The following is a 23,636-nucleotide window of genomic DNA, read 5'->3' on the forward strand; positions in this document are numbered from 1 at the left end:
ATCACATTTAATATGGCTTATTCCAGTTTTTTTTGTAGAGTTGCATTCCACAAAGTGTTCTTGATCATAAGTGAAGCTTTCTCATGCTGTAAACATCACAGGATTAGTTAGCAACACAAAGTAGCTAACAGTACACTTTAAATTTTACTTAATGTCTGTAATTCTGCTGAAGTTAAAATTAAGTGAAATTCCATCAAGTAGTTGGTTATTCGCATGCATATTGGCTCCTTGTTAGTCAAGCAAAGTTTTCCCTAAATAACTTCCTAATTACTGCTTCTTTATAGTCAGTAAGGAAGCTTTTGTACATGAATCACAATCATAATAATCTAACCCTTAATAGCCCTAACAGTTAACAGTGAATATGTGCACTGTTATATAAAGTGTGAACAAAATAGTTTGGTACTAACAGGTACACACACACACACACACACACATACACATACACAGAGACCCAATGACCTCTGACCTCTACAATTACATATTTTTATATTTTCTTGTAGCCATGCATTTTATTTAAGTCTGCTTCAAGGCATAAAGGTAACAGAAAGTGATGAAAGATGTTTGATACTGTGAGTGTGCCGTAGAATACTTTGGGGTCTGTAACTGAGTGGAGCAGGAATGTGTTTGATATCCACTCCCATGAAGATATAAGCCATTGAGGAGGGCAGACACCATTAATTATCAGAAAGCACCGGAAAGCACCGGAGACAATGGCGTCTTGAAAGGCCAAAGACGAATAAAGATGGGAGTGTAGTAATTTAGAGTTTGTATAAATATCTACTGGTCTTATTTGGAAATCCAGAATATCCAGCAAACTTAGACATAAAGTGTTGTTAAAGTCAAGGAAAAACAAGAAATGGTATATGTCATATTTCATTGGAGTTAGAAGCAAGTGTATGCTCTGATGAAGCTGTTTCTGGAATTGTCCTGCTGTTGTTCATATGAATGTGTGCCTACGCATACATGAATAGATGTTTCAGTCAGCGTGACCATGCCTGTGTGTGACAGAAATGAATGGACTCAATATAAAAGACTAGTCAGGACCTGAAAGGGTCCAGGGCTCTTCCCATGTCTGTGTGTACTGGCAATGTTAAGAACATATCTGCACAGCAAATAAACCTGTGTTGGGTCTTAAGAAGCAGATCATGATTGGACGTATGGGACACTGTGGTTTAAATGCTGGGATCATGTATTACTTTAGATATAACCCGCTGCTATGAAGGTATTGCTGTTAATTAGTTAATATTGCAAGTTCTAAGTGTTTCCCATTGGTTTTCTTGATATGTCACATAGACGACAGAATGAGTGAGAGTCCAGTTGGCAAGGGCGTAGCCTTCAAACATTCCCCTTTAAAATCGGAGGCCAGTTCTTCTCTCCACACATAAGATGTAAATAGTAATCAATGTGGTCTCTTAAAAGAGCTCCAAAGATCCACTTTCTTCAAAAACAAGCCTCCTAGACAATTAAAACTTTTGCAGGGGTTGCAGCATGGCTTTTTTCTGGCTTTTCTGACTTCCTGTTTTTCCCTGCGTTCCTCTCGACATTGCCAGCCGTTACCCCTTTCTTGGCATTTCAGGCGTCGTCTTTTTCACTTTTGTTGATAGCTGAAAAGTTTCGAAAAAATACTCTTAAGTAAGGAGACCTGAAACATGCCTAAAAGCCACAAACCAATTACCATTAGCCACTGCATGCCCTTCACTATATGCATAATCTACTATTTTGTAATTTCATCTTTTTTCAACTTTTCATAACTTTTGAGATGAGCTCCAGCTGCCAAACTCTGCACCCTGTTGCTCCCTTTACTTTTAAGTCAAAAAATAGATTAATGGCAGATTACATTTGACTGTCTCATGCAGGGGGTGAGAGCGGTTGTCCACAATAGATGTCAGCTTGGCTAACATCCTCCTCTCCCCCACCTCCTTGGTGGTGTTCAGAGGGCAGTCCTGGACAGACATAGTTCAGTCTTTTTTGGTCCCTCTCAGAGCTCACACTGCCCCAGCAGACCACTGCATATAAAATTGCAGATGCCACCACAATGTCATAAAATGTCCTAAACAATGTCCTGCACACTGCGAAGGACCTCTTTCTTCTCAGCAGATGGAGACGACTTTAGCCCTTCTTGTACGGGACATCTGTGTTGTTTGTCCCGTCCAGAGGTGAACACCCGGGTATATGCGTCCAAAACTACACCCCTGGATGTTCACAGGTGTAATCTGTGGCACTTTCCTGTGCAAGTCTACCACCATCTCCTTTGTCTTGCTGGCGTTTATGTGCAGATGGTTCAGTTCACACCATTCGACAAAGTTGGTGATGACCTCCCCGTGTTGCAGTTGGTTCCCCCTGTGATGCATCCAATGATGGTTGTATCATTGGAGAACTTCTGGATGTGACAGCTGTTGTGTCTCACGTCCGATGCATAGAGGGTGAAGAAAAAAGGGAGAGCACTGTACCCTGTGGACTCCCTGTGCTGCAAACTACTGCATCAGACATACAGCTGCAAAGCCTCACATACTGCGGCCTGTTGGTGAGGCAGCTGATGGTCCACGGAGCCAGGTAGCAGTCTAGTCCAGCTCCTTCCAGCTTACCACTGAGCAGTGACGATTGGATTGTGTTGAAAGCACTGGAGAAGTACAAAAACATGACCCCTTAAATACTCCCAGTGTTCTCTAGGCAAGACAAAGATCTGTGCAGCAGATAGATGACTGTGTCTATATGTGAACTATAGGGGGTCCAGCTCGCTGCTCACCAGGTGATGGAGGTGGTTGAGTATGATCATGTCCATGGTCTTCATTAGGTGGTGGATCAAGCTGGTCTCCTCAGACCATCTCCTTGCAGATTTTATGGTTGCCGGTTGTTTATTCACCACAGGTATGTACGTACGCAGGGAGCAGATGAACCAGGTTGTGATTAGAGTTGTAAGCGTCCTTTATGTAAGCATACAGTAAGTCCAAGGTTCTCTTGTGTCTGGTGTGACATTGAACAAACTGGGTGAAGGTGGGGAGGGTGGAAGACAGGGAAGCATGAAATCACCAGACATGAGAAGGAGGGCCTGATAATGGTCGTGATAATGAGTTTCCACCTGTAGCCTGTTGAAAAATACAATGTTTTTTCAGTCACTGAATCCAAAAAATCCAGTATACTTTGAATGCACTGTGTTTTTGAGGCTGCTGCAACAGATCTGGATTAACTCACTGACACTTTGACATCTTAGGCTAGTTTTTCTGAGGACTTGTGTGCCACCTAAAAGCTTCTGCACATACAACAACAATAATCCATTGTTCTTGGCTTAACTCAAGCAGCTTTGACAGGCTAAGGTGAAGGCCTACAGAAGCAGGGACAGTCCTGTATAACCAAGCCAGAAACACACTGACAAAGAAGATTGAAGAAAGAACGAGGTGCTACACCAAAAGACTGGAGGAGAACTTTTCAGCTAAAACCTCTTCCTTAGTGTGGAGAAAACTGCAGAACCATCAACTGGCTGACGACCTGAATACGTTCTACTGCAGCTTTGATAGCCCCACATCAACACCCATCACCCACCCCGGCTCAGACATCAAACAACCATTCACACTCGCTGCATCACGCTCACCCCTCCCTACTGACCCCCCACCAGCACTCAGGATCTGTGAACAGGATGTGCATCACCTCTGTTCAAGAGGCAGAAGATCAGGAAAGCATGCCCCCCCCCTTCTGTCTGAAAGACTGTGCTGACCAGCTGACACCTGTCTTCACACAGATTTTCGAAAAATCACTGGAGATGTGTGAATTTCCCTCATGCTTCAAACCTTTGATAATAAATCCATTGCCAAAAAATATTCCATCTCAGACCAGCCAGGTCATGAAATCCTATGAGAGGCTGGTGTTGGATCAGCCGAAAGACATCATTGCCTACCAGGCAAACAAGTCAGCCAACAGAGGGCGGGGCTACATCGTGCAACACCTCAACCACCCAGGGACATATGAAAGTATCAACTCCATCATCCCAGAAATCCTCCACTCATAACTCACCCAGCTCACTGTGTCAGCCTCCATCTGTCAGTTGAGAACAAACTTCCTGACAGACAGGAAGCAGCAGGTGAGACTGGGAAACAAAATCACATCCAACATCTGGGCCATCAGCACTGGATCCCTTCAGGGATGTTCTCCCTCAGCTCTTCTCCCTCTACACCAATGACTGCACCTCAGCAGACCTGTCTGTTAAACTGTAGTCTGAACATCTGAAGTTTGCAGATGACAAAATGTCTACATACAAGTCTACATACAGATGGGAGGTCAAACAGCTGGTCCTCAGGTGCAGTCAGAACAACCTGGAGTTGAACATGCTCAAAACCGTGGAGATGATAGATCAACACTGTCCCCCATACCAAGACACAAGCAGGTAGACCAACAAAGTTTTCAGCTACAACTGCCAGGAACATTGGTCAGGATGCAAGGAAAAACCCACAAGCAATGTCTGCTGAAATACAGGCTTACCTGCAAAAAAGTGGTGTGGCTGTTTCAAGATACACAGTAAGGAGGCACTTGAGCAATGTGTTAATTTAAACACAAGATACTTGTGCTCAAAAAGAGGATTCATTCTCAGTGAAGAACCTTGGAGCTCTAATCTGCCTCTATACCTGCCAAAGAGCAGTGATTCCTAACACGTCTCTGGGGGTCATCAGGTGGAAACCTCCCTTCAACAGTGTTTCGCCTACTTAGTCCCACTACACCTCCAGGAGGTTAGGCAGTGAACTCCGGTGTCCCAGAGTCACCCCCCCTAGTGCCAGTTCACACTGCTCCTACACAATCCAAACAGCACCGCCACGTTCAACTGACCCAGAGATGCTCCAGGTAGTGGCCAGTACCGATGCTACCATTTAACTATTGCTAATGCTAATGCTAACCGCTAGGAAGAACAGAAGAAGACAATACAGTTCCGATGCTACCATTTAGCTAATGTTACGTGCTAACCGCTACCTGCTAAGAGGAACAGAAGAAGACAATAAAGCTAGATTCACCTATACTGTTAATGTTAATTGCTAGCTACCAATACTAACTGCTAAGATACTATCATACTCTCACCGCTTTAGCTATTGTTAGCTGCTACAATGCTACCACAGGCCTAGATGCCACATGTAACTGCCGATTGCCACACTACCATCATCTACCCCTGCCTCTCACCAACTGCACCAAGAAAAAGCGGGGTGGGAATACAAACCCTGGTTCGGGTAGGGGATAGAAAATAAAGAGGTAGAGTCAAAAGATGGAAGTAGGGATTGGATACAGACCCTTGTTCGGGTAGGGGGTGGAAAATTTAGAGGGTGCTGGAGGTGGAGGCCTAAACCACAGACTAGATTTAACAGCCTCTTCTAACATTTCCTTCAAGAAGCAGCAAACCCTACCATTTCCTTCAAAAAGCAAACAGAGCAGGAAAACAAACCCTAACATTTCCTTCAAGAAGCAAACAAAACAGGAAAACAACCAAAAAGATCAAAAAACAAGCCAACTCTGTATCTTACCACGCAAACTCACCTGAACAGGCCGCATGGTCCCAAAGAGAGACTCTAGCTGGCCACACCCCCACCTTATCTAAACTTCCTGGTTCTCTTCCTATTGGCAGAGCGAGAAGATGGGGCGGGGAAAGCAGAGCAGAGGAGAGGTGTCTTGTTAAGACTTTAACCTCTTCTCTTGCCGGGTTAGACATGCATGTCCTCTGCCCCCCCCCCCCCCCCCCCCCCTCACCGTCCCTATTTCACCCCCCAACTACTATTATTTCTCCTGATCCATATCCACTGACTAGACCTAGCAGCCTCATCTGACATCTCCCTCACTGTCTTCCTTAAATTTTGCCCATGCACTCCCAGCTCCCTCAACAGTGAAACAGCTGACCCTGCAACAAAACCTCTACACCCCACTTCAACCGGACAGACCCTGGTCTTCCATCCCCTCTGCTCAGATTCTGTCTTTAAATCTGCATACTTAGTCTTCTTCCTTTCATAAGCTGCCTCCACTGAATTTTCCCAAGGGACTGTTAACTCAATAAAATACACAGTCTTTTTACTCATGGACCATAAGACAATGTCCGGCCTCAGATTACTATAAACTATTTCCTGGGGCACAACTAGCTTTCCTCCCAAGTCGACCTGCATTTGCCAATCATCAGCCCCTACCAGGCAGCCACCTACCTGCTTTCTCCCTGACTTAGCAGCTCTATTTTTCTCCCCCTCTCGAACAAACTGCACATCTAACCTCTCCTTTCTAGAACTTCCAGTATTCACCTGCTTCCTTCTCTCCTCAATGCCTGCGGCTAAGCTTCTCAGCACCTGATTATGCCGCCATGTATACCGGCCTTGTGATAAGCTAATTCTACAACCTGACAAAATGTGCTTTAAACTTGCTGTACCTGAGCAGAGTGGGCACGATTGATCGCCCTGTACCCAGAGACTTAGGTTCTGCGGGGTTGGCAACACATCGTATGTCGCCCCTATCAGAAATTTAATACGGCCTTCCTCCATATTCCACAGGTCCCTCCAACTAAGTTTCCTCTTCTCAACACCTTCCCAATTCAACCATTGTCCCTGTTTGGCTTGACCAACTGCTTTTGCCCCCCTTAACAACTCCTCCTGCCTACGCACCTGTTCCACTACAAGCTTTCTTTTCTCCTTTAGACCTGCTTTATTCCACACTGGTTTGCCTGGGCCAAGCCCCAAGCCTCCCCGGCCAAATTGAACATTTCCTACTATTTCTGCATGCCTAAGAGCTGCCTCTGCCTCCTGCACTGCTGCCCTTGGGTTCCATTTCCTCCCCCCAGAAGGATTCGGAACCACATTGCTAACTAACATGTCCTTACTCCCAGATAATAAAAGTTCTGTCCTAACCTTAGTGCATTTAAACTCCTCTGTTAGACTGGATACTGGCAGCTGAAGCATTCCTTTCCCATACAAAGCTACATTGCTTAAGCACCTGGGAGCACCCAACCATTTTCTAATATAAGAGCTAACTAGCCTTTCCATTCTCTCTGCTACAGATAATGGGACTTCATATACTGACATTGGCCACATTAACCTAGGATACAAGCCAAACTGCAAGCACCACAACCTCAGTTTTCCTGGGAGCCCTGATTTATCTATTCTCTCCAGCCCTTCTGCAACATCCTTTCTAAATTGCACAACCTGTTCAACATCATTCAGGTCCACATTGTACCACCGTCCTAGACTCTTAACTGATTTCTCCCTAATTGTTGGGATTTCCTCACCATCTATAGCGAACTTTCTATCACTTACTTTCCCTCTGTATATTGAAATACTCCTTGACTTACTAGGCTTAATCTTCATACTAGCCCACTTGAGATTCTGATTGACTTTATCTAACAACCTCCTTGTACATGGCACTGTTGAAGTTAGCAGTGTCATATCATCCATATAAGCCCTAATTGGTGGAAGACGCATTCCATTCTGCCGTCTCTCTCCACCTACGACCCACTTGGAAGCCCTAATAATTACCTCCATAGCCATTGTGAAAGCTAGCGGGGACACTGTACATCCTGCCATAATACCAACCTCCAATCTTTGCCAGCCTGTTGTGAGCTCTGCGATACTTGCACACAGTCTGATGTCTTGGAAATATGCTTTCACCAAGTTAACAACTATCTCCGGCACTTTAAAGTAGTCAAAGGAACTCCAAATAAGGTTATGTGGCACTGACCCAAACGCATTAGCCAGATCTAAAAATACAACATTCAAGTCTCTTTTCTCCCTCTTAGCTGTCTGAATCTGATGCCAAATCATGCTAGTATGCTCTAAGCATCCCGCAAATCCTGGTATCCCTGCTTTTTGCACTGTCGTATCTATCATACCATTCCTTTCTAAGTATTTAGCCAGCCTCTGTGCTACGATACTAAAGAAAATCTTTCCCTCAACATTTAGGAGAGAAATCATCTGAAACTGGCTAAGGTCCGATGACTCCTTCTCCTTAGGGATGAAGACACCTCCTGCCCTGCGCCATGCTCTTGGAATACTTTGTTTCTCCCAAACTATTCTCAGGTATCTCCATAGTGTCCTTAAGATGCCAGGTGCACTCTTATAGACACGGTAGGGGACTCCATTAGGCCCTGGGGCCGAAGAAGCCTTTGCACGCCTAACCACCTCCACCACTTCTCTCCACCTAGGTGGGCTCACATCCATCTCCTGCTCCACTTCCCCTAATGGTGGCATGTCAGGTGGAAGACCTATGTTCCTATTCTCCTTTGAATCTGAATACGTCGACTTCAAATACTGTTCAATCTCTGATTTCGTTGCCTTAAGTTGCCCTCCTTTTTCTTGATTAAACAAGCCTTTCACAAAATTAAAGGGGTTCCTAAAAAATGCTGACCTTGCACGTTCCTTCTTCTTTCTCTTCTCCCTAAGGTGTTCTGCCCTTCTGAGTACTGCTAACCTGCTTCTCAGTTCCTCCTGCAACACCTTAATGCCCTCCCTTTCTTCTTCTGTCGCCTTCCTCCACTGCTTTCTTAACTGCCTCCTTTCCTTTACTAACTTCTCTATTTCTCTTTGCCGCCTAGACTTGCCGACCTGCACCCTCTCGCCTTTCCTTTTGACAAGCACGCCAAATCTCTCTCGACCATAGGAGTAGATCACATCTCCAATTTTATCCAATTTCTCCACTACATCTCCTCTAAGCCTGCTTAATATGACTGATAAATCTCTATCAACTGCCTCCCACTCTTTGCTATCATTAGCCCTCGGCCACCTAACTCTAGCTTTCTGCTCCATGCTTCTCTCCTTGGCTGGCCTGTTGACCTCAACACCAACTGCATCCCCTCTCCATACCTCCTCCTCTCCAGGGATAGTGTTACTGATATCCTGCGAACTGTGGGTTTCTACCTGTCGCTGGACTTCATCCGACTGATTCGACTGACTTCTCAAGAAATACTGGTCGATGCGGCCACTCTGCCCTTCCACCGCTAAACACTTCCTCCTTCCCTGATGGGTTCTAAGGCCTCGGATTGATGTTATTTTCTGCCAGCCACATGGGCAAACTTGAAGCTTCTTATCCTCTGCTGCACAACTTTTGCTCTCCTTAGTTGCCTTCCCTGTCACCTGAGTACTGCTACCTCTGGTCCTAAGAGATGGGTCCGTGCCCCCATCCCTCACTGAGTCATGTATCCAAGGCATAGTCATATCCGTTATCCTGTTCGTTACCATGCAATCCACCTGTGAGTCATCTTCCACCCCTGCTCTCGCTGACTCTTGGGGTATTTTCCTTATATTGGTTGTAGCTAAGTCTGGTTGTAGCAAGGTTAAGGCTTGCCACTGCTGCCATGGGTTGCTAGCCCAAACCAGCACCTGTGGGGTCTTTTCCCTCCTGTCAGCTGTCTTTCCAAGCAGTCACATGGTCTTTCCCTTGTTGTCAGCTGCTCTATTCACAACAGTCACTAGCCAAGCTAGTTGTGAGTTAATTTAAACACAAGATACTTGTGCTCAAAAAGAGGATTCATTCTCAGTGAAGAACCTTGGAGCTCTAATCTGCCTCTATACCTGCCAAAGAGCAGTGATTCCTAACACGTCTCTGGGGGTCATCAGGTGGAAACCTCCCTTCAACAGTGTTTCGCCTACTTAGTCCCACTACACCTCCAGGAGGTTAGGCAGTGAACTCCGGCGTCCCAGAGTCACCCCCCCTAGTGCCAGTTCACACTGCTCCTACACAATCCAAACAGCACCGCCACGTTCAACTGACCCAGAGATGCTCCAGGTAGTGGCCAGTACCGATGCTACCATTTAACTATTGCTAATGCTAATGCTAACCGCTAGGAAGAACAGAAGAAGACAAAAATGGGCTGCACAGTTGAGTTGCCAGAAACAAGCTGTTATAGCACCAACGCCTACAATATGCCAAACTGCGCCTAGACAAGCCTCAAAACCTCTGGATCAAAGTCATTTGGTGTGATGAGACCAAAATTTAACTTTATGGTCACAACCATAAAGATTTATGATGAAAAGCACACCGTCCCTACTGTCATGAAGTAGGGAAGGAGGCATGGAGGTGTTTTTGGAGTGTGTGAGCCACAGCAGAACAGAAAATTTAGTCAGAATTGATGGAAAGATATGCAGCATGTTATCGGAAGACACTTTGCATTCATCAGCCTGGAGGCTGCACATGGGACACGCCTGGACTTTCCAACATGAAAATGATCCAACACACGAGGCCAAGTAGACCCTTCAGTGGCTGCGGCAGAGACAAGTGAAGGTTATGGAGTGGCCATCACAGTCGCCTGATCACAATGTCACTGAGCCGCTTTACAGTTCATGCAAGACAACCCAAGAATTTACAGGACATGGAGGGTTTTTGATAAGAAGGATGAACAGCTTCACCACCTGAGAAAATAAGGGCCCTCATCCACAGCTATCACAGGAGACTGCAAGCCATCACTGATGCTAAAGGAGACAATGAACAGAATTAAGAACTAAGGGTCTGCAAACATTTGATCAGGGATCCTCTCAGTAATCTCTTTTATTGCTATGTTTTTTGCCATTCTGTAATGCCTTATAGTTTAATTTGAATCCCATTAAAAAAAAATAAATGCATTGTTACTGATCACTAAATTTATGAGCACAAGTGTGTTCTGTTCCAGCCTCTCCTGTGTGAAGGTGTGTTGGATCATAAACAATGCCATATGAAGACATCATCTTGGGCTCTAGGAAACTGTGATGGACATTTTTTAGCATTGTCCAGCATTTTATAGTCTGACAGATTAGTCAAAAAATATAATCAACAGATTTGTTTATGATAAAAATAATTGTTAGTTGCGGCCGTAGATGAAAAACATTTTTTTATTGACACAAGCAATAACACAATTTGTATACACAGTCAGCTTTCTCCTAACATGCCCACATTGAACTTTAGTGGATTTTCTGGGTTGCATAGTGACATAATAGGATGTGACGGACCAGATGGGAATGAACAGATTATCTTTGCTGGAGTGGTGCATGTGTCATTGCAGCAGCTGCTCAACATCCTTTTTCGTTACTGGACATGTCAGCACACAGTTTTCCGGGTACCTGCTTCCGGGCATATTTCTCCCGCTGATGAGTATTATTGGGAAAATGGAGTGGAACTTGATGATGTCTGCCACAGAGTCAAACATCTGAGGAGAAATAAGATGTGAGCCACAGTAAATGTGATGCTGAAGATAACGCTTGCTGGTCTTTCACAATTTGTCCACTCACATCGTTTGATCGCTGTCTCGTTCCCAGGGTGTACTTGCTCGTGCTGCCGATGAACCGAATTTTTACATTGTAAACCTTCTTGTCATGATACACAGCCAATACCAAGGGTTCACTGTTGGTGTTGATGGAGCAGTCTCGTACCAAAAATGCCCCATCCTAACGTGGGCCATGTAAGGGACAAAGAAGGACCAGTTCAGCTTCAGGCACCTGGGTATCATGTTTTGATTCATTTCATATTAAAAGAGATACAGTACCTTGTTCACCAGGTGTAAGGCGTGCTCAGCATCTGCTCGATTACAAGCCCCAACATACCAGTCGTCTTCACAGGAGGTCTGCCAAATGTCAGAGAGTTCAGGTAACAAACATTGTACTTCTACAGTTTTAAGGCTTTTTTTTTTTTACATTACCAAATAGCGCAGGTATACCTGTTGAGGCATTTCCTTTGGAACAAAGTCATGCTGCTCAATGTCTTCTTTAGTTTGAGGCCATTCATGGTGATGACGCTTTGATGGCACCCTTTCTATAAGCAGAAGTTTATGCTGGCTTATTTAATTAATAGCTGTAGAATGATAGTGGTGATTGAAAACATTACTTACTCAGACTTTGTTGTGACCTAAACAAAGGAAGAAAGAGTGCATGAAGATCAAAACATGACATAATGTAACATAATTGGCCTGACAAGCCTAAGAAATTAAAGTCGCACCTTTTTTCTATATCATGAGTCTCCAAATCCAAAGAATGTCTTTGAATGTTATGGGAGGCTGAAACACTTTCAGCACTCTGAAGACCTAAAAACACATTCAGCATTATTACAGCTATCAAGATGTTTTAAAGCAAAGTGTTACACTCGCAGTTATTCAGCTCTTACCTTTGATATGTGGACTGAATGCTGCCTATGAACAGTATTAAAAAGACAATTAAACAAGATACTTGTGGTTATTTATTAACTATAATGAAAATAGCATGGCTAAAAGCACTGATTGATTATTGATTTTAAAGGACCAGAGTGTAGGATTTAGGGCGAGCTATTGGAGGAAAATTAATTTAATATTAATAATATTTCTGCATAATCACCCGAAAATAAAAATGGCTGTTTTCTAAGAATGAGCTCTTTATTTGTACTCTATTTGGCAGCAAATAGATAACTACATTATTGCAGAGCAACAGGAGTAGACACTATTACAAGACACGGTGAAGGGAATAAAAAACAAATATATATAGATAGAATAAATCAAAATAAGTAGCATGTGCAGAAGCATTCAGTAGTATTCAGTAAGTATTCAGATCCTCAGTAAAACCAGTGTAAAAATACTCAAAAAATCCTTCAAAAAAGTTACTTGAGTAAATTACAAAAGTATAAACATCAAAATATACTTACAGTATAACAGTAAAAATACTCATTATGCAGAACCGCCCATTTTGGATTAATGTTTATTATATCACTGAATTATAATTATTGTTGCATGTGCAATGATTGTGATTTGCCTCACTTTCATGCTGAAGCTGGTAAAGGTGGAGCTCATTTTATTTACCTAAGCTTCATCTATAACCACTTTGTGACTTTGTTTCTATGATTGAATCTGCATGTTTGACTACTTACTTTTTTTGTTGCTCTCTGTTCACTGAAATGGAAACAAGGCGTCATTTATACACAAAATCACAATGTTTTATCAAAGAAAAGCTCAAACCTTTTCCGTCCTCTAACCAGCAGATGGTGCCACTGCTACACTGTACAGACTGTAAACTAACAGGGCCTCTTGTCACTTTCCACCACTCACACAGAGGAGAGAGTTGCACTGGATCAAGTTCAGCCACAGCAAAATAAAACAACGGCTGCAGACGCTCACTTGAACAAGCGATGGTCTGTTGACTTGCTTCCTGAGTGGGAGGGTTAAACATACTCACTCTCTCCTGTAGATCTCCTTCAAAGTCAGCCCAGGCAATTGATTCACTAACTCCGAGGTGAACGGTGGAGGTGATGGAGAGTGCCTGGAAGTGCACAGACTCTAGCTGTAAGTCCATTCATGACTTATTTAAACAATGCATAACTTGAAGTAGTGGTGATTGAGCAAATTACCTGTGAGAGCGCTGTGATATTAGAGAGAGAGAAAAGTGATAACCTTTTTTTATGAGTCGCAATCAGTGCAAAAACAGTCAACAATGAATCGAGCTGTACATGGGGCAGGTGTTTACCTGTTCTCCTGGCAGCACAGGTGCGGGCCTCTTATCTGTAAGAGCAGCATGTGAAGATTTGTGACGCTTCTGAGGCTGCAGTGTTGAAAGTGCGATAAAGTTAATTCTGCAAAGTTGTCTTACCTAATCTGGGCTTTCTTCTGCCTGGCTTCAGGTCTCTATTTATAGCAGGCCCTGTGTTTAAAAAGATAAAGTGATTGTATGTAGTGTAAACTTACTGAAGTACTGCACTTTTGATGTTGCGATATTCAATCTTAGAGAAACATTTCTAGACTTATTCCCGGTTACTTTACAGTATGCACAACTGAAAACCATCAGATGAGGTAACCATACGCTACTAAATCTACCAAGATCAGGAGCTGCCTTTTTGGTGATTCTCATTATGGTTTAACTTAGAAAGTATTTTGTCCTTCTGGTTTATTTTTCTTGAAGCTGCATTAATGAACTAGAAACAAGCAGACAAATACAGAGCTGCCAACATATCACTGGCTTATAAATGGTTTTGGCTAACGTTTTAGCAGACAGCATCAGGCAGACATGTTGTATTAGCAGTCGTTGGAGTGTTTCTGGCCACCAGACAATTGTTAAATCCCACAATCACTCGCCTTTTAGCTCTTCTGGAAAAGAGGCTTAATTTTTTTTTTTTTTAAATTCAAGGTTATAAATGTCCTCAAAAAGTCTTAATTTAAGTTAAGAATGGTCTTATGGTCTGAGATGATGCCTTGACCCGTTAGAAATAATGCTGGCCCACAGCATCAGCACTACTTATTTAAATATAAGATCTGTTGTTTTTCTGTATATCTGGCTCAGTTCTGCACAGGACAACACCTGCTCTTATGAGCGAACTGATTCAGGAAGTAAACAATTATTAACTGATGATGATGCTAAGCTAAAGCAGACTAAAAACTAGTCTTTCATGATCAGCCTTCTATTTAGTTATGATGCGCCCTTATTTTCTGACCTTGTTGTTAAATCAGTGTTATGTTGGCAGTTTGAGAGCAGACAGTGAAAGTTTTGTTTATGTAGTCTTGTTGTTTGGATGATTATTTGTGCATTATTTCAGTCTGGACAAAGCTTTTATTTCTATTAAGTGTATACTTTAGGTTAGTTGCGCCGATCATGGATTCAGCAGAACACTCAAGTGTCTTAAATAAAATAAAATAAATAAATGTTTGGTGAACATTTTCAGCATTAATACTCTGGTGCTTAGTCTAGACATGGTGACATGAAGTCGAACCAGTTAGCCCAAGGGAAAGAATTCATGTATGTGTATGATTTAAAAATGCATCGCTCAGCCCTCGTGCCTTCATTCTGCTGTGGGAAAGATATTCAGTTTTCTTTGTCGAGATCAAGAAGTGTGCAGATACAGATGTTCACCAGCTAGTTGCTAACTTAACTGGCTGCCTCTTGTAGTGTTCGGGGAATTTATCAGAACTATCTTTCTGCCTATGAAGGCTGAAAAGACTGAGCCATGCAGTAACCATGCTGTAAAGCCAATACAATGAGCTGAAAGAGACTAAAAAGCTCTGCAGAGGAGTTTTCAGTTCCATCAGACCAGTTCACATTACACAGAGTCATTTAATTTAATGCCAAATGTTAAAATAATGCAGGTTAAATGACCCAGTGTAACTTTTGCAGAGCCAGTGAACTGATTCAGTGACGTCCTTACACAGAAATATCTCTCTAATTCTAACATCAGCTCATATTAGACACCATAAGCTACTGGTACCAGTAAGGCTTTAGTGTATTGAATTAAACAACCACTTCCAGGGCTGACGACTTCCACAGAACAGCATTACCACAATAATCAGATTATGGAGAGCTTTGTCACTTTACCTGCAGTGGCTGGGATCTCTCTTGGGAGGATGTTGGAGTTACCCTGATGGAGTGGAGGGCAGAACACAGGGCATAAAGTACAAGCAGACATTAACAGCAGTTCAGTTATAGCGAGACGCTACAATAAAGAAAACAAAACAGAAACCTTACAGCGGAGAGCGATGACAGGCTCTGAGCCGACGATGACCTTGGAAGATCCCTGTCTTGAAAGCAAAAGAAGTTGTGATGCCCACAGTCTAATGAGTGACAGTAATGATAGTAGTTTCAGTAGCTGCAGTGTTAGCTGACAGTTTAAACACCCTTTGAGTTTGTATCATTCTTGTAACTCGGTCGGTGCCGGTCCCAGCAGTGCACTGCAGCAGCAGACGGTATTGATTACAGAGGGAGAACACTCCAAGTGTGAACAAATTTAAAAGCCACATTCAGTATAAAGTTGTAGACGTGCAGCTGTGAGGCCCCTGGCTGCGGGCCACATCCATGCAGGAGAGTAAAGGGAGTCCATTCACACTACATGCTTCCCTCTTTCCCCCTTCGGCTCCTGGATAATTGTGATCTCCCGCAGTCTGACTCAGCCAACAGATGGCCCTGGAGACCCACTGGCAGATCATGCTCACTCAGCATGTGCTCGCTCTCTCTCAGATCCACACTGCTTTCATTCTCACCACAGTTTGCCGTGGAGCTGGTGTTTTTTTTTTTTTTTTTGTCTGCATTCATTCAGCTTCATTCTAATTATGTCCACCAGAGCTTTTCTCTGTCGGAAAGCGAAACACACTCTCCCTTGCTGTGTCGACCGTGCAACCACTGCTTTAAGCTGAAGTTTGGACAAGTTTGTAACCGAGAGTTCTTAGGTTTTTGGATATAGGTTATTTTGGTCTGTTTATTTTGACTGCACTATTTTTTAAGGTGACAGACCAGAACGAAATGAAGATTCACACCTACAGATGGACAGAATTACTCAGTCTAAGCGTGACATTGTTTATGGACTCTTGTTAACTGCATTTCCTGTTCTATTTTGTAGTAGCCTCCTTATGCATTTCTGTATATTTACTTCCTGTCTTTGTTGTGTTTCCCGCTCAGTTTACCTGCCGCCTGTTCTCAATCATCCTATCAGTTCCCCTGTATTTATAGGCCTAGTGATCCACTGCCTGTTTGCCTGATTGTCTTTGTCTTCCAGCAGACAGGAGTGCTGGTCTCTGTTATCCCTGTTTGTGCGTGTTAGTGTTTTTATCTCTACCTTGTGTTTTTGCCTGGCTTGTCCTTTTGTTCTGCTTCTACCTCAAGTTAATTCAGTTTTTCAACTCTTGGACTTTCGTGTGATCCTTGCACCTCTTTGGGTCATTACATTAAATCTCAGCCCAATGAGAGAACAGGAGTTTTGTAGTTTGCTGTTGTTCGCTCAGCTTCACTGTCAACCAACCTGTTCTCACTCCCTGCTCATCATATATGGACGTTTGGTCAGGACCCACTGACATCACTTTTTAAACCACTGTGTACCCCTTTAGCGTCATTTTTCAGTGTGCAGGGTGGTTGTATAGACTTTTATAGAGAGCCCGTTCACACGTCACATGATGTAGTATAAAGAGCAAGAAAAGTCCACTGAAGGAGGAGGCTGTGGTGATTAGCTGGATCTATCACAGGACCTTCACCGGGAGGGCTTGTGTCTTGCGTGAAACCAAACGTGAAGGTTGATTTCTTCTGTAAGTGACGTAAACGTAAATCTGACCAGTGCGATCGTTTCACTACGCTAACCACATGTTATTGTTCTCAACAAGCTTTATTTTGAAAGTCTAACCGCATAATCGGATGTTGTGTATTTATAATTGCTAATTTGACCACGGAGTCCTGCATGTTGAAAAATGATGTCAAGGGGTCCCGACCAAGTGTCTGCACGTGACGAGTTGGGAGCGAGAATGTGTTGCGTCAACGAGGCTGTGATGTAGTTAAGAGAGATGGAAAGCGAAACATCGAAAATTGATGAAACACTAGCACTAGTTTTTACCAAATTTTGAAAAAGTCAACATAGATTCATTTTCAAAATCAAATTAGTCCTGAAACAGAAACAAAACCAAACTGAAATGAGACGTTTGTAAGGACTAAATGAAACAAAGCCCTCTAACGAAATAAGGATCAAAATCAATGTGAATTATGAGCTGAATGCGAATGAAACATGTCATTGTTCTCTTCTCTACCTGCATACTCTGTCTCATCATTTATGGGCCTCGCAGGAAGAATGTGAATGTTTAGCACTTCCTTGTGGTCATCCACCACGTCGTACTCAGGCTCCACGGCGTTGCTGTAGTCACCGCATCTTTGATTTCTGTTCCTGTCTGTCCTGCTGCGATGCTGTGGAGAGGAAGTTGCAGTTTCTTCAAATTGGACGTGCTAGTAGACATACATCATAAAGCTTGGGCTGGGAGACATCTGCATATTTCTGGAAGATGACACTCAATCAAAACCATTAGAACTAATTCATACAATGCAATATACGGTCGCACAACACGTAAAAAGGCCAAAAAAAAGTAGGTGAAAAAGTGAGACAGAGCCTCACCAAGTCAAGAAAGACGGCTTTTGACTATCACATTCAGTATCAACTGACTGCAACCACTTGAGTCTTACAGCTTCTTGCTTTTTATGTTCATCAACATAGAAAACTATATTCTGAGTAGATGCATATTCAACAGTGATAAGCACAGGAAGCTACTTGGAGGTGTTGCAACAGAAACCCCTGCTTGTCTCAGAGGGATTTCCTTTTTAAAGCTTCACTCTTTACAGTCACGCAGACACTGAGTTGCACGAATGCCAGGTGTGGCTGACACATTTCAGTCAGCCATATATTTAAAAAGTGACAGCCTGTGACACAGTGTTAAAGTGATGATGAACATATCTGTGAATAAATGGCACATGCATTGTCACTTTGTATATCCATGCACCTGTGGCAAAGGGAAAAAAGGGTGAAATTAGGGTGAATGCATGATCAGCGGGTGCATCAGTCATGGCCAATCAAACCAGCTTCTCTCATTCAGTTTAAAAGCCGTGTGATCCACATCAGAAATGGCTCTTTTGTAAACTAGAGCAGAGTCCAGATTGGCTTTTCCTGGGAGGAAATTGATGTTTTTGTCCAGCAGGTGCAGTGTCACCACCAGGCATTCACGCAGCACCATGAATATTTCGCCAAAGGCGTAATGATGAACTCTGAGAGTCTATTTTGAAAGACAGTGGCTCACGCAAGAACCACATGTATGCCTGAGTACAACATTTCAGATTTATCTAGATCATGTAGCTGAACCACTTATTTGATTATTATTGTTATTATTAATAGTATATTATAAAAGTGGTTGAACAAGATTGACTCCTGGTAGAACAACATTTTTACTTCATGATTTTGACTTGGTCCTCTATGCTTGCATTGTAGGTGTACTGTGTTAGATTTTTTTGGTCACATAATCATAATGAACTCCCCACTTATTGCATGCATATTAATGGAATATTGCTCTTTATTATTCATTATGAACAACTAATTTAATGCCTTATTCTGGGGCTCAGGGTTGTTAAGGGTTAGTATTAGGTTATTAAGATTGTAATTCATGTTCAACCACTTCTTTCCTTACTATCAATAAGCAGTAATTACGAGGTTGTTGAAGGAAAAATTCTTAATATAATTTCCTAGTAGTTGTGGAATATGGTTATGCAGAATAAGGCAGTAATGAGTGCTTTATAATGACTAATAAAGAGCCACTATGCTACGGATATGTATACTAATAAGCAATTTGTTAATGGTGAATATTTGTACCCTAATATGAAATATTATTGATTTAAAAAATTATAATGTTAAACATTTATTGTACAATGTGTCACATTTATTCTGCGATCTTCTGCCTATCATGTTGACACTAATCACATTCTGGTGCACGGCACAGATAACTTGCCGACCAGGACCACTTCCTGCCTGTTACACTGTTGAAGATTTAACAGTTTAATGAAGACATATCTCAGCCCTTGTCCTGAGTGCTCATCCCTCTGTTTTAGAGCCTGCAGATGGAGCAGACACACACCTATAGTCTTCAGGTATATGCGGTATAATGTTCGAATCAACGCTGTCATCATCCTGAAAGAGGATGACAGTTACCGGCAGAGAAGAAGTTTTTTTTTTTTTTAAACTCAGTACAGATTACTGCAAACCCAAACCTGGAAAACTGATATGAAAGATGCTATGCTATTTCCCTGTTATTATGCACTTAATCTTCATAACCACAAAACAATAAAGTGAAGTGGAAAACAATTATTTTAATTTTCTTAACACATGAATGCTGTTTCCTGATTTTTTAAGTTTTTGACCTATAATAGATGCATTCAAATGGCATTAAAATATTATGAATGAGCTATATCTAATGAGCTTTAGTGAATTTGACAGGGGATTATTGGATTAATTAGTAAGACTAAATAAATTGGAATATATTTCATAATTTACCTCCAAAAGGAACATTAATGCGACCATAAACAGCAGTTATAAATGACAGTAAAGGCACAGACTCATGCTGGTATGCTCTGTGTTGTTCTTGCTGGGCACTAACAATGACAGAGCAGAATCTCACTCTACTCATTTCTGTGCTAACAGGTAATTACACAGGGGGCTGCAGACTCCTAAAGCTTCCCCTGGGAACATTCATGTGGAACCATCGGGGAAACACTGTGGATACGTGCGCTATAACTCACCATTATCACAGCAGACTCATGGCTGTTCCCTCGCTCTGCTGCTAACGGGGGAGTGAAGCAAAAATGAAAAACATCATTAGTTCGGCGTTCTGCTAAAGAATGTGGCCTTCCAACACAATTTTGTCCTTGTTCTTTTTCTTCCTCAACAGTTAAACATGCAGAAGAATGGCGTCTTTATATGCAGCCAAACAGAGCTGTTTATGGCCCCTCACTGTTCTCACTGGGCTCCTCCGTTTTGTTTATCTGAGACACTTTTTTAACATTCAGTGGAAAGAAACTACATCTGAATTTACTGTGAAAGAGGGTTTTTAAATATTGGCTTGATTTCTTATTATGTATTATTTTATCTTGACATAACCACCATTTTTACATCAGCCGACTGAGCCTCAAGTATTAGTCAGTCATTGTTATTAGATTTACGACTCTGTGTGAACTGTTTCTCAGTATGATCTAGATTAAGGACAACACCATGATTTAAAATGAATCCCTGTTCATTAAATATCCTTACTTCCATTATCATGTGTTTACAAAGTGGTGAACCCCCCTAATCCTTGCTTGTAAATTACTTTGAGCGTTTCCAGGATGCTCCTTTCATACCCAATCATGATGCTATCACCTGTTACCAATCAACCTGTTTACCTGTGGAATGTTCCAAACACGTGTTTTTGGAGCGTTCCACAGCTTTCCCAGTCTTTGTTGCTCCTGTCCCAACTTGTTTGAAACATGTTGCTGCATCAAATTCAGGATAAGCAGATATTTACAAACAATAATGAAGCTGAGGAGTTAAAATATTAAATACAGCAACTATGTTTACATGCACACTAATATTTCACTATTATCCCAAAAATGATTCTGAGTTTCATACGGGTCATGTAAACAGAATATTCTGGTTGCATTTTTAAAATTAGCCCTTATTCTGAATGGACATGTAGGATATGCACATATTATTCAGCCTCTACGGCCTCTTGCCTATTTACTGTCAGCTCTGATCAAATAGCCAACATTTTGCTAGGCTGGAATAGAGATGCATGCACAAAAAAAAAGCCTGCATTTCTGGTCGGAAGGAGAAACACACCTACTTCTGAATATTATTAAAGACTAGGATCAACAGGTTTTTGGATGGGCACAAATATCACAGCGCTGACCTTTACAAGAAGACAGCTGAAGAAATTAAAGGGGGTGGCTGTGTTCATTAATCGTAATAAGCACGGCTGCATGTAAACAGGAGTATTGGTGGAATATTGATGTTCATTAGTCATGCAAACAGCTTAGTAAGGGTGGAATAAAGGCAAAAACTTCAATATTTTGTGCATGTAAATGTAGTCACTGTCTTTGTGTTGTTTTTAATTGGGTATGTGTTAAAAAGGATTAACAAATGATCAAATTCTGTTTTATTATGTTTAACACAGTGCCCCACTATTTTAATCAGGACTGTATTCAGTCACTTAAGTAAAGTCTTAAGTAAAACAAATACAGAGCAACAGTGAAGTCTTGCACTCAATTCCAGCAGACGTAGCACCTTGGTGTTCATTAGCAGCGTCCCATTATTCATCTCAGATAACCTCTCTGTGAGTGGGGGGAGCAGTCAAATGATGAGTGACCCCATACAAGCCTTGTTTTGTCTATTATCAACACCTGCAGATCCAAACAGTCTACAAAAGTGTGAAAGCAGCTTCCAGAGTTGTGTCAAAGCACAGAAACATTACCAGGAAAAGAGGCGAGAAGAGGAAGAGAAACACAGGGTCAGAGCCAATCAATCACTCTTTGACTGACAGGTTTTTATCTTTGAATCCATTTGGCTGTGAGGGAAAACATAACAGGAAGCAGGAAGGAAACCTACCCAAAATAGAAGTAAGGACCTTTAAGCAAGGCCGAGGGATTGTGAAAATGCCAGGAGACATTACAGGCTACCAACTGACAGTCCCCAAATGGAGAATCAGACTCAGTATTGGATTTGGCACCACGGTCCAACACTCAGCTGGGCCGTCTGTCTGCTTTGCAGAGCTTGCTGGGCCGCGGGAAGTGGTGTTGGATCAGACGTATGAAAAGGAAGGAGATTGGATACATGGAGCTAGCATCTGAGGTTGAGCAGTTAGTCTGGAAAATAAACTTCTGCCCCACTGGAATTGGGTGCAGAGGATTTGTGGCAACTCAAACCACCAGACTATTTGAGGATTTGTGACCTGACTTTGTTACGGGCATCAAGAAAGTATCAAAAGCAGAGAGCGGGCAAGAGCTCGGACTGAAGAGAGAAACGATATCTGCAGAGATCAAACCAGGAAAAACTGTAGATAAAAAGACTGTCATAAAATGTTATTCACTATTACTCATCATCAACTTGTAGGTGTTGATAATTACCTGTTAAATGTGTCCTTTGCTGGTGGGTTTTGTGACAGTAAATACGTGTGTATACACCTATTTTAGATCCAGAACCAAATTGTTTGTATTTGTGTATTTTGTGCATTTGTTCAATTGGTTCTGTTTTTATATTTTAGTCTAGTTCAAATTTAGTTGTAATACTTCTAATACTGCTTGCAAATGAACAAAAAGGGAGACATTAAGTATGATGTGCAAGTATGGAGGCTAGTTTTGTACTTTTTGTTGCAAAATCAGCCTGATTTTTCATGTTTTGACAAAAAAAAGAAAGAAATTTGAATCAAAGCCTGACTCTCAACTCCACCTGAAAACCTTTCAAAGCTTGTCTCGTCTTTATATTTCCATCCTTGTCATTTTCATCTATTTTTACAGCAGACTATTCGACACACTCCCCCGCAGTTAAACGTTGAGAACAATTCAGCTGTTACCTACCTTTTCAGAAGACTTGTACAACAAGCGCACCTGCATCAGTGGGTGTCCAGCACTTTCTGCCTCTTTGGTTGAATGTATTTGATTATAAAACCAGTCTGCAGTTTTACATTCCCTCCCTTGACATACGAAAACACCTGGGCTGCCTCAAGTCTCACTGTCGGAGCTAAGCAGCCCACTGCACTAACCCGAAATGACTTCCTGTGTGGTGAATAACTGGCCTATAACCTGAGGTCTTCACTTTTGTTTTAGACAGTAGCAGCTTTTGGAGGGCTTCTGCTTGGTATCAGTGATCTGATTTCACAGGTCAGTATGTGCACAACATATTTTGTAGAAACACTGTTTGTGATCTGGCTATTTTGTTTGTTAAATTGAACTCATTTCTCCACAGCCTATGCACCAGCCTCGCTGTTTCCTATTTACATGCAACAGCATCGCAAAATTTATCTGAAAACCAGAGTGAGACCATTTGCTCAGTAAATCAGGGTCAAATGAATCTGCCAGCGCGACAGGTATTTCTCTTAATTTGAGCAGGAACATAGTGACATTTCAACACCTGCTCTGCCAACTGCGAAAGGAAGCAGGGTGACATTTAGAGTTTTCATTAGATCATCATCTGGCTGCATTTTTACACCAAACAAGAAGGTGAAGCCAAACTCCAATTAGTGACAATATTTTATTCAAGGTTAACCTTCACAAAGTGATATTTCACTTTAGAGTAATATTTTCATCTTATCGAGAAAACACTTAATGAAGAGTCTACTGCCAATTAGGATGTGCTTTAAGAACACTGGCCAGCGGCCGTATCTTCAGCACTCAGATGAAAAAATGTCCAGCATGGATTAATATCAACATGATGGTTATGTACTCTGCATTGACACATAAACC

General features: G+C 42.1%; 1 protein-coding gene across 3 annotated transcripts; it reads right to left on the reverse strand.

The window, feature by feature from the left end:
• Positions 1–10,786: 10,786 nt before the first annotated feature.
• On the reverse strand, positions 10,787–22,911 carry LOC121611766 (cytokine-dependent hematopoietic cell linker). Of its 3 annotated transcripts, none has more exons than XM_041944454.1 (17): positions 22,752–22,888; positions 19,944–19,981; positions 17,420–17,573; positions 15,381–15,433; positions 15,231–15,273; positions 13,518–13,568; positions 13,395–13,429; positions 13,279–13,289; positions 13,107–13,190; positions 12,802–12,823; positions 12,070–12,094; positions 11,905–11,989; positions 11,798–11,814; positions 11,627–11,721; positions 11,456–11,533; positions 11,202–11,357; positions 10,787–11,119 (listed from the first exon to the last, which is right to left on the reverse strand). In XM_041944454.1, the coding sequence occupies exons 2-17, from the start codon at positions 19,944–19,946 to the stop codon at positions 10,967–10,969; spliced, it is 1,065 nt and encodes a 354-aa protein (XP_041800388.1). In that variant the 5' UTR covers positions 19,947–19,981; positions 22,752–22,888; the 3' UTR covers positions 10,787–10,966. The 3 variants fall into 3 exon arrangements, with proteins under 3 accessions (XP_041800388.1, XP_041800389.1, XP_041800387.1); XM_041944455.1 differs by having other exon boundaries at positions 19,944–19,984; positions 22,752–22,887; XM_041944453.1 differs by lacking the exon at positions 19,944–19,981 and having other exon boundaries at positions 22,752–22,911.
• Between the last annotated feature and the right edge of the window lie 725 nt (positions 22,912–23,636).

The sequence above is a fragment of the Chelmon rostratus genome, chromosome 9 (genome assembly GCF_017976325.1).
Source record: "Chelmon rostratus isolate fCheRos1 chromosome 9, fCheRos1.pri, whole genome shotgun sequence".
Classification (NCBI taxonomy): Eukaryota; Metazoa; Chordata; class Actinopteri; order Chaetodontiformes; family Chaetodontidae; genus Chelmon; species Chelmon rostratus.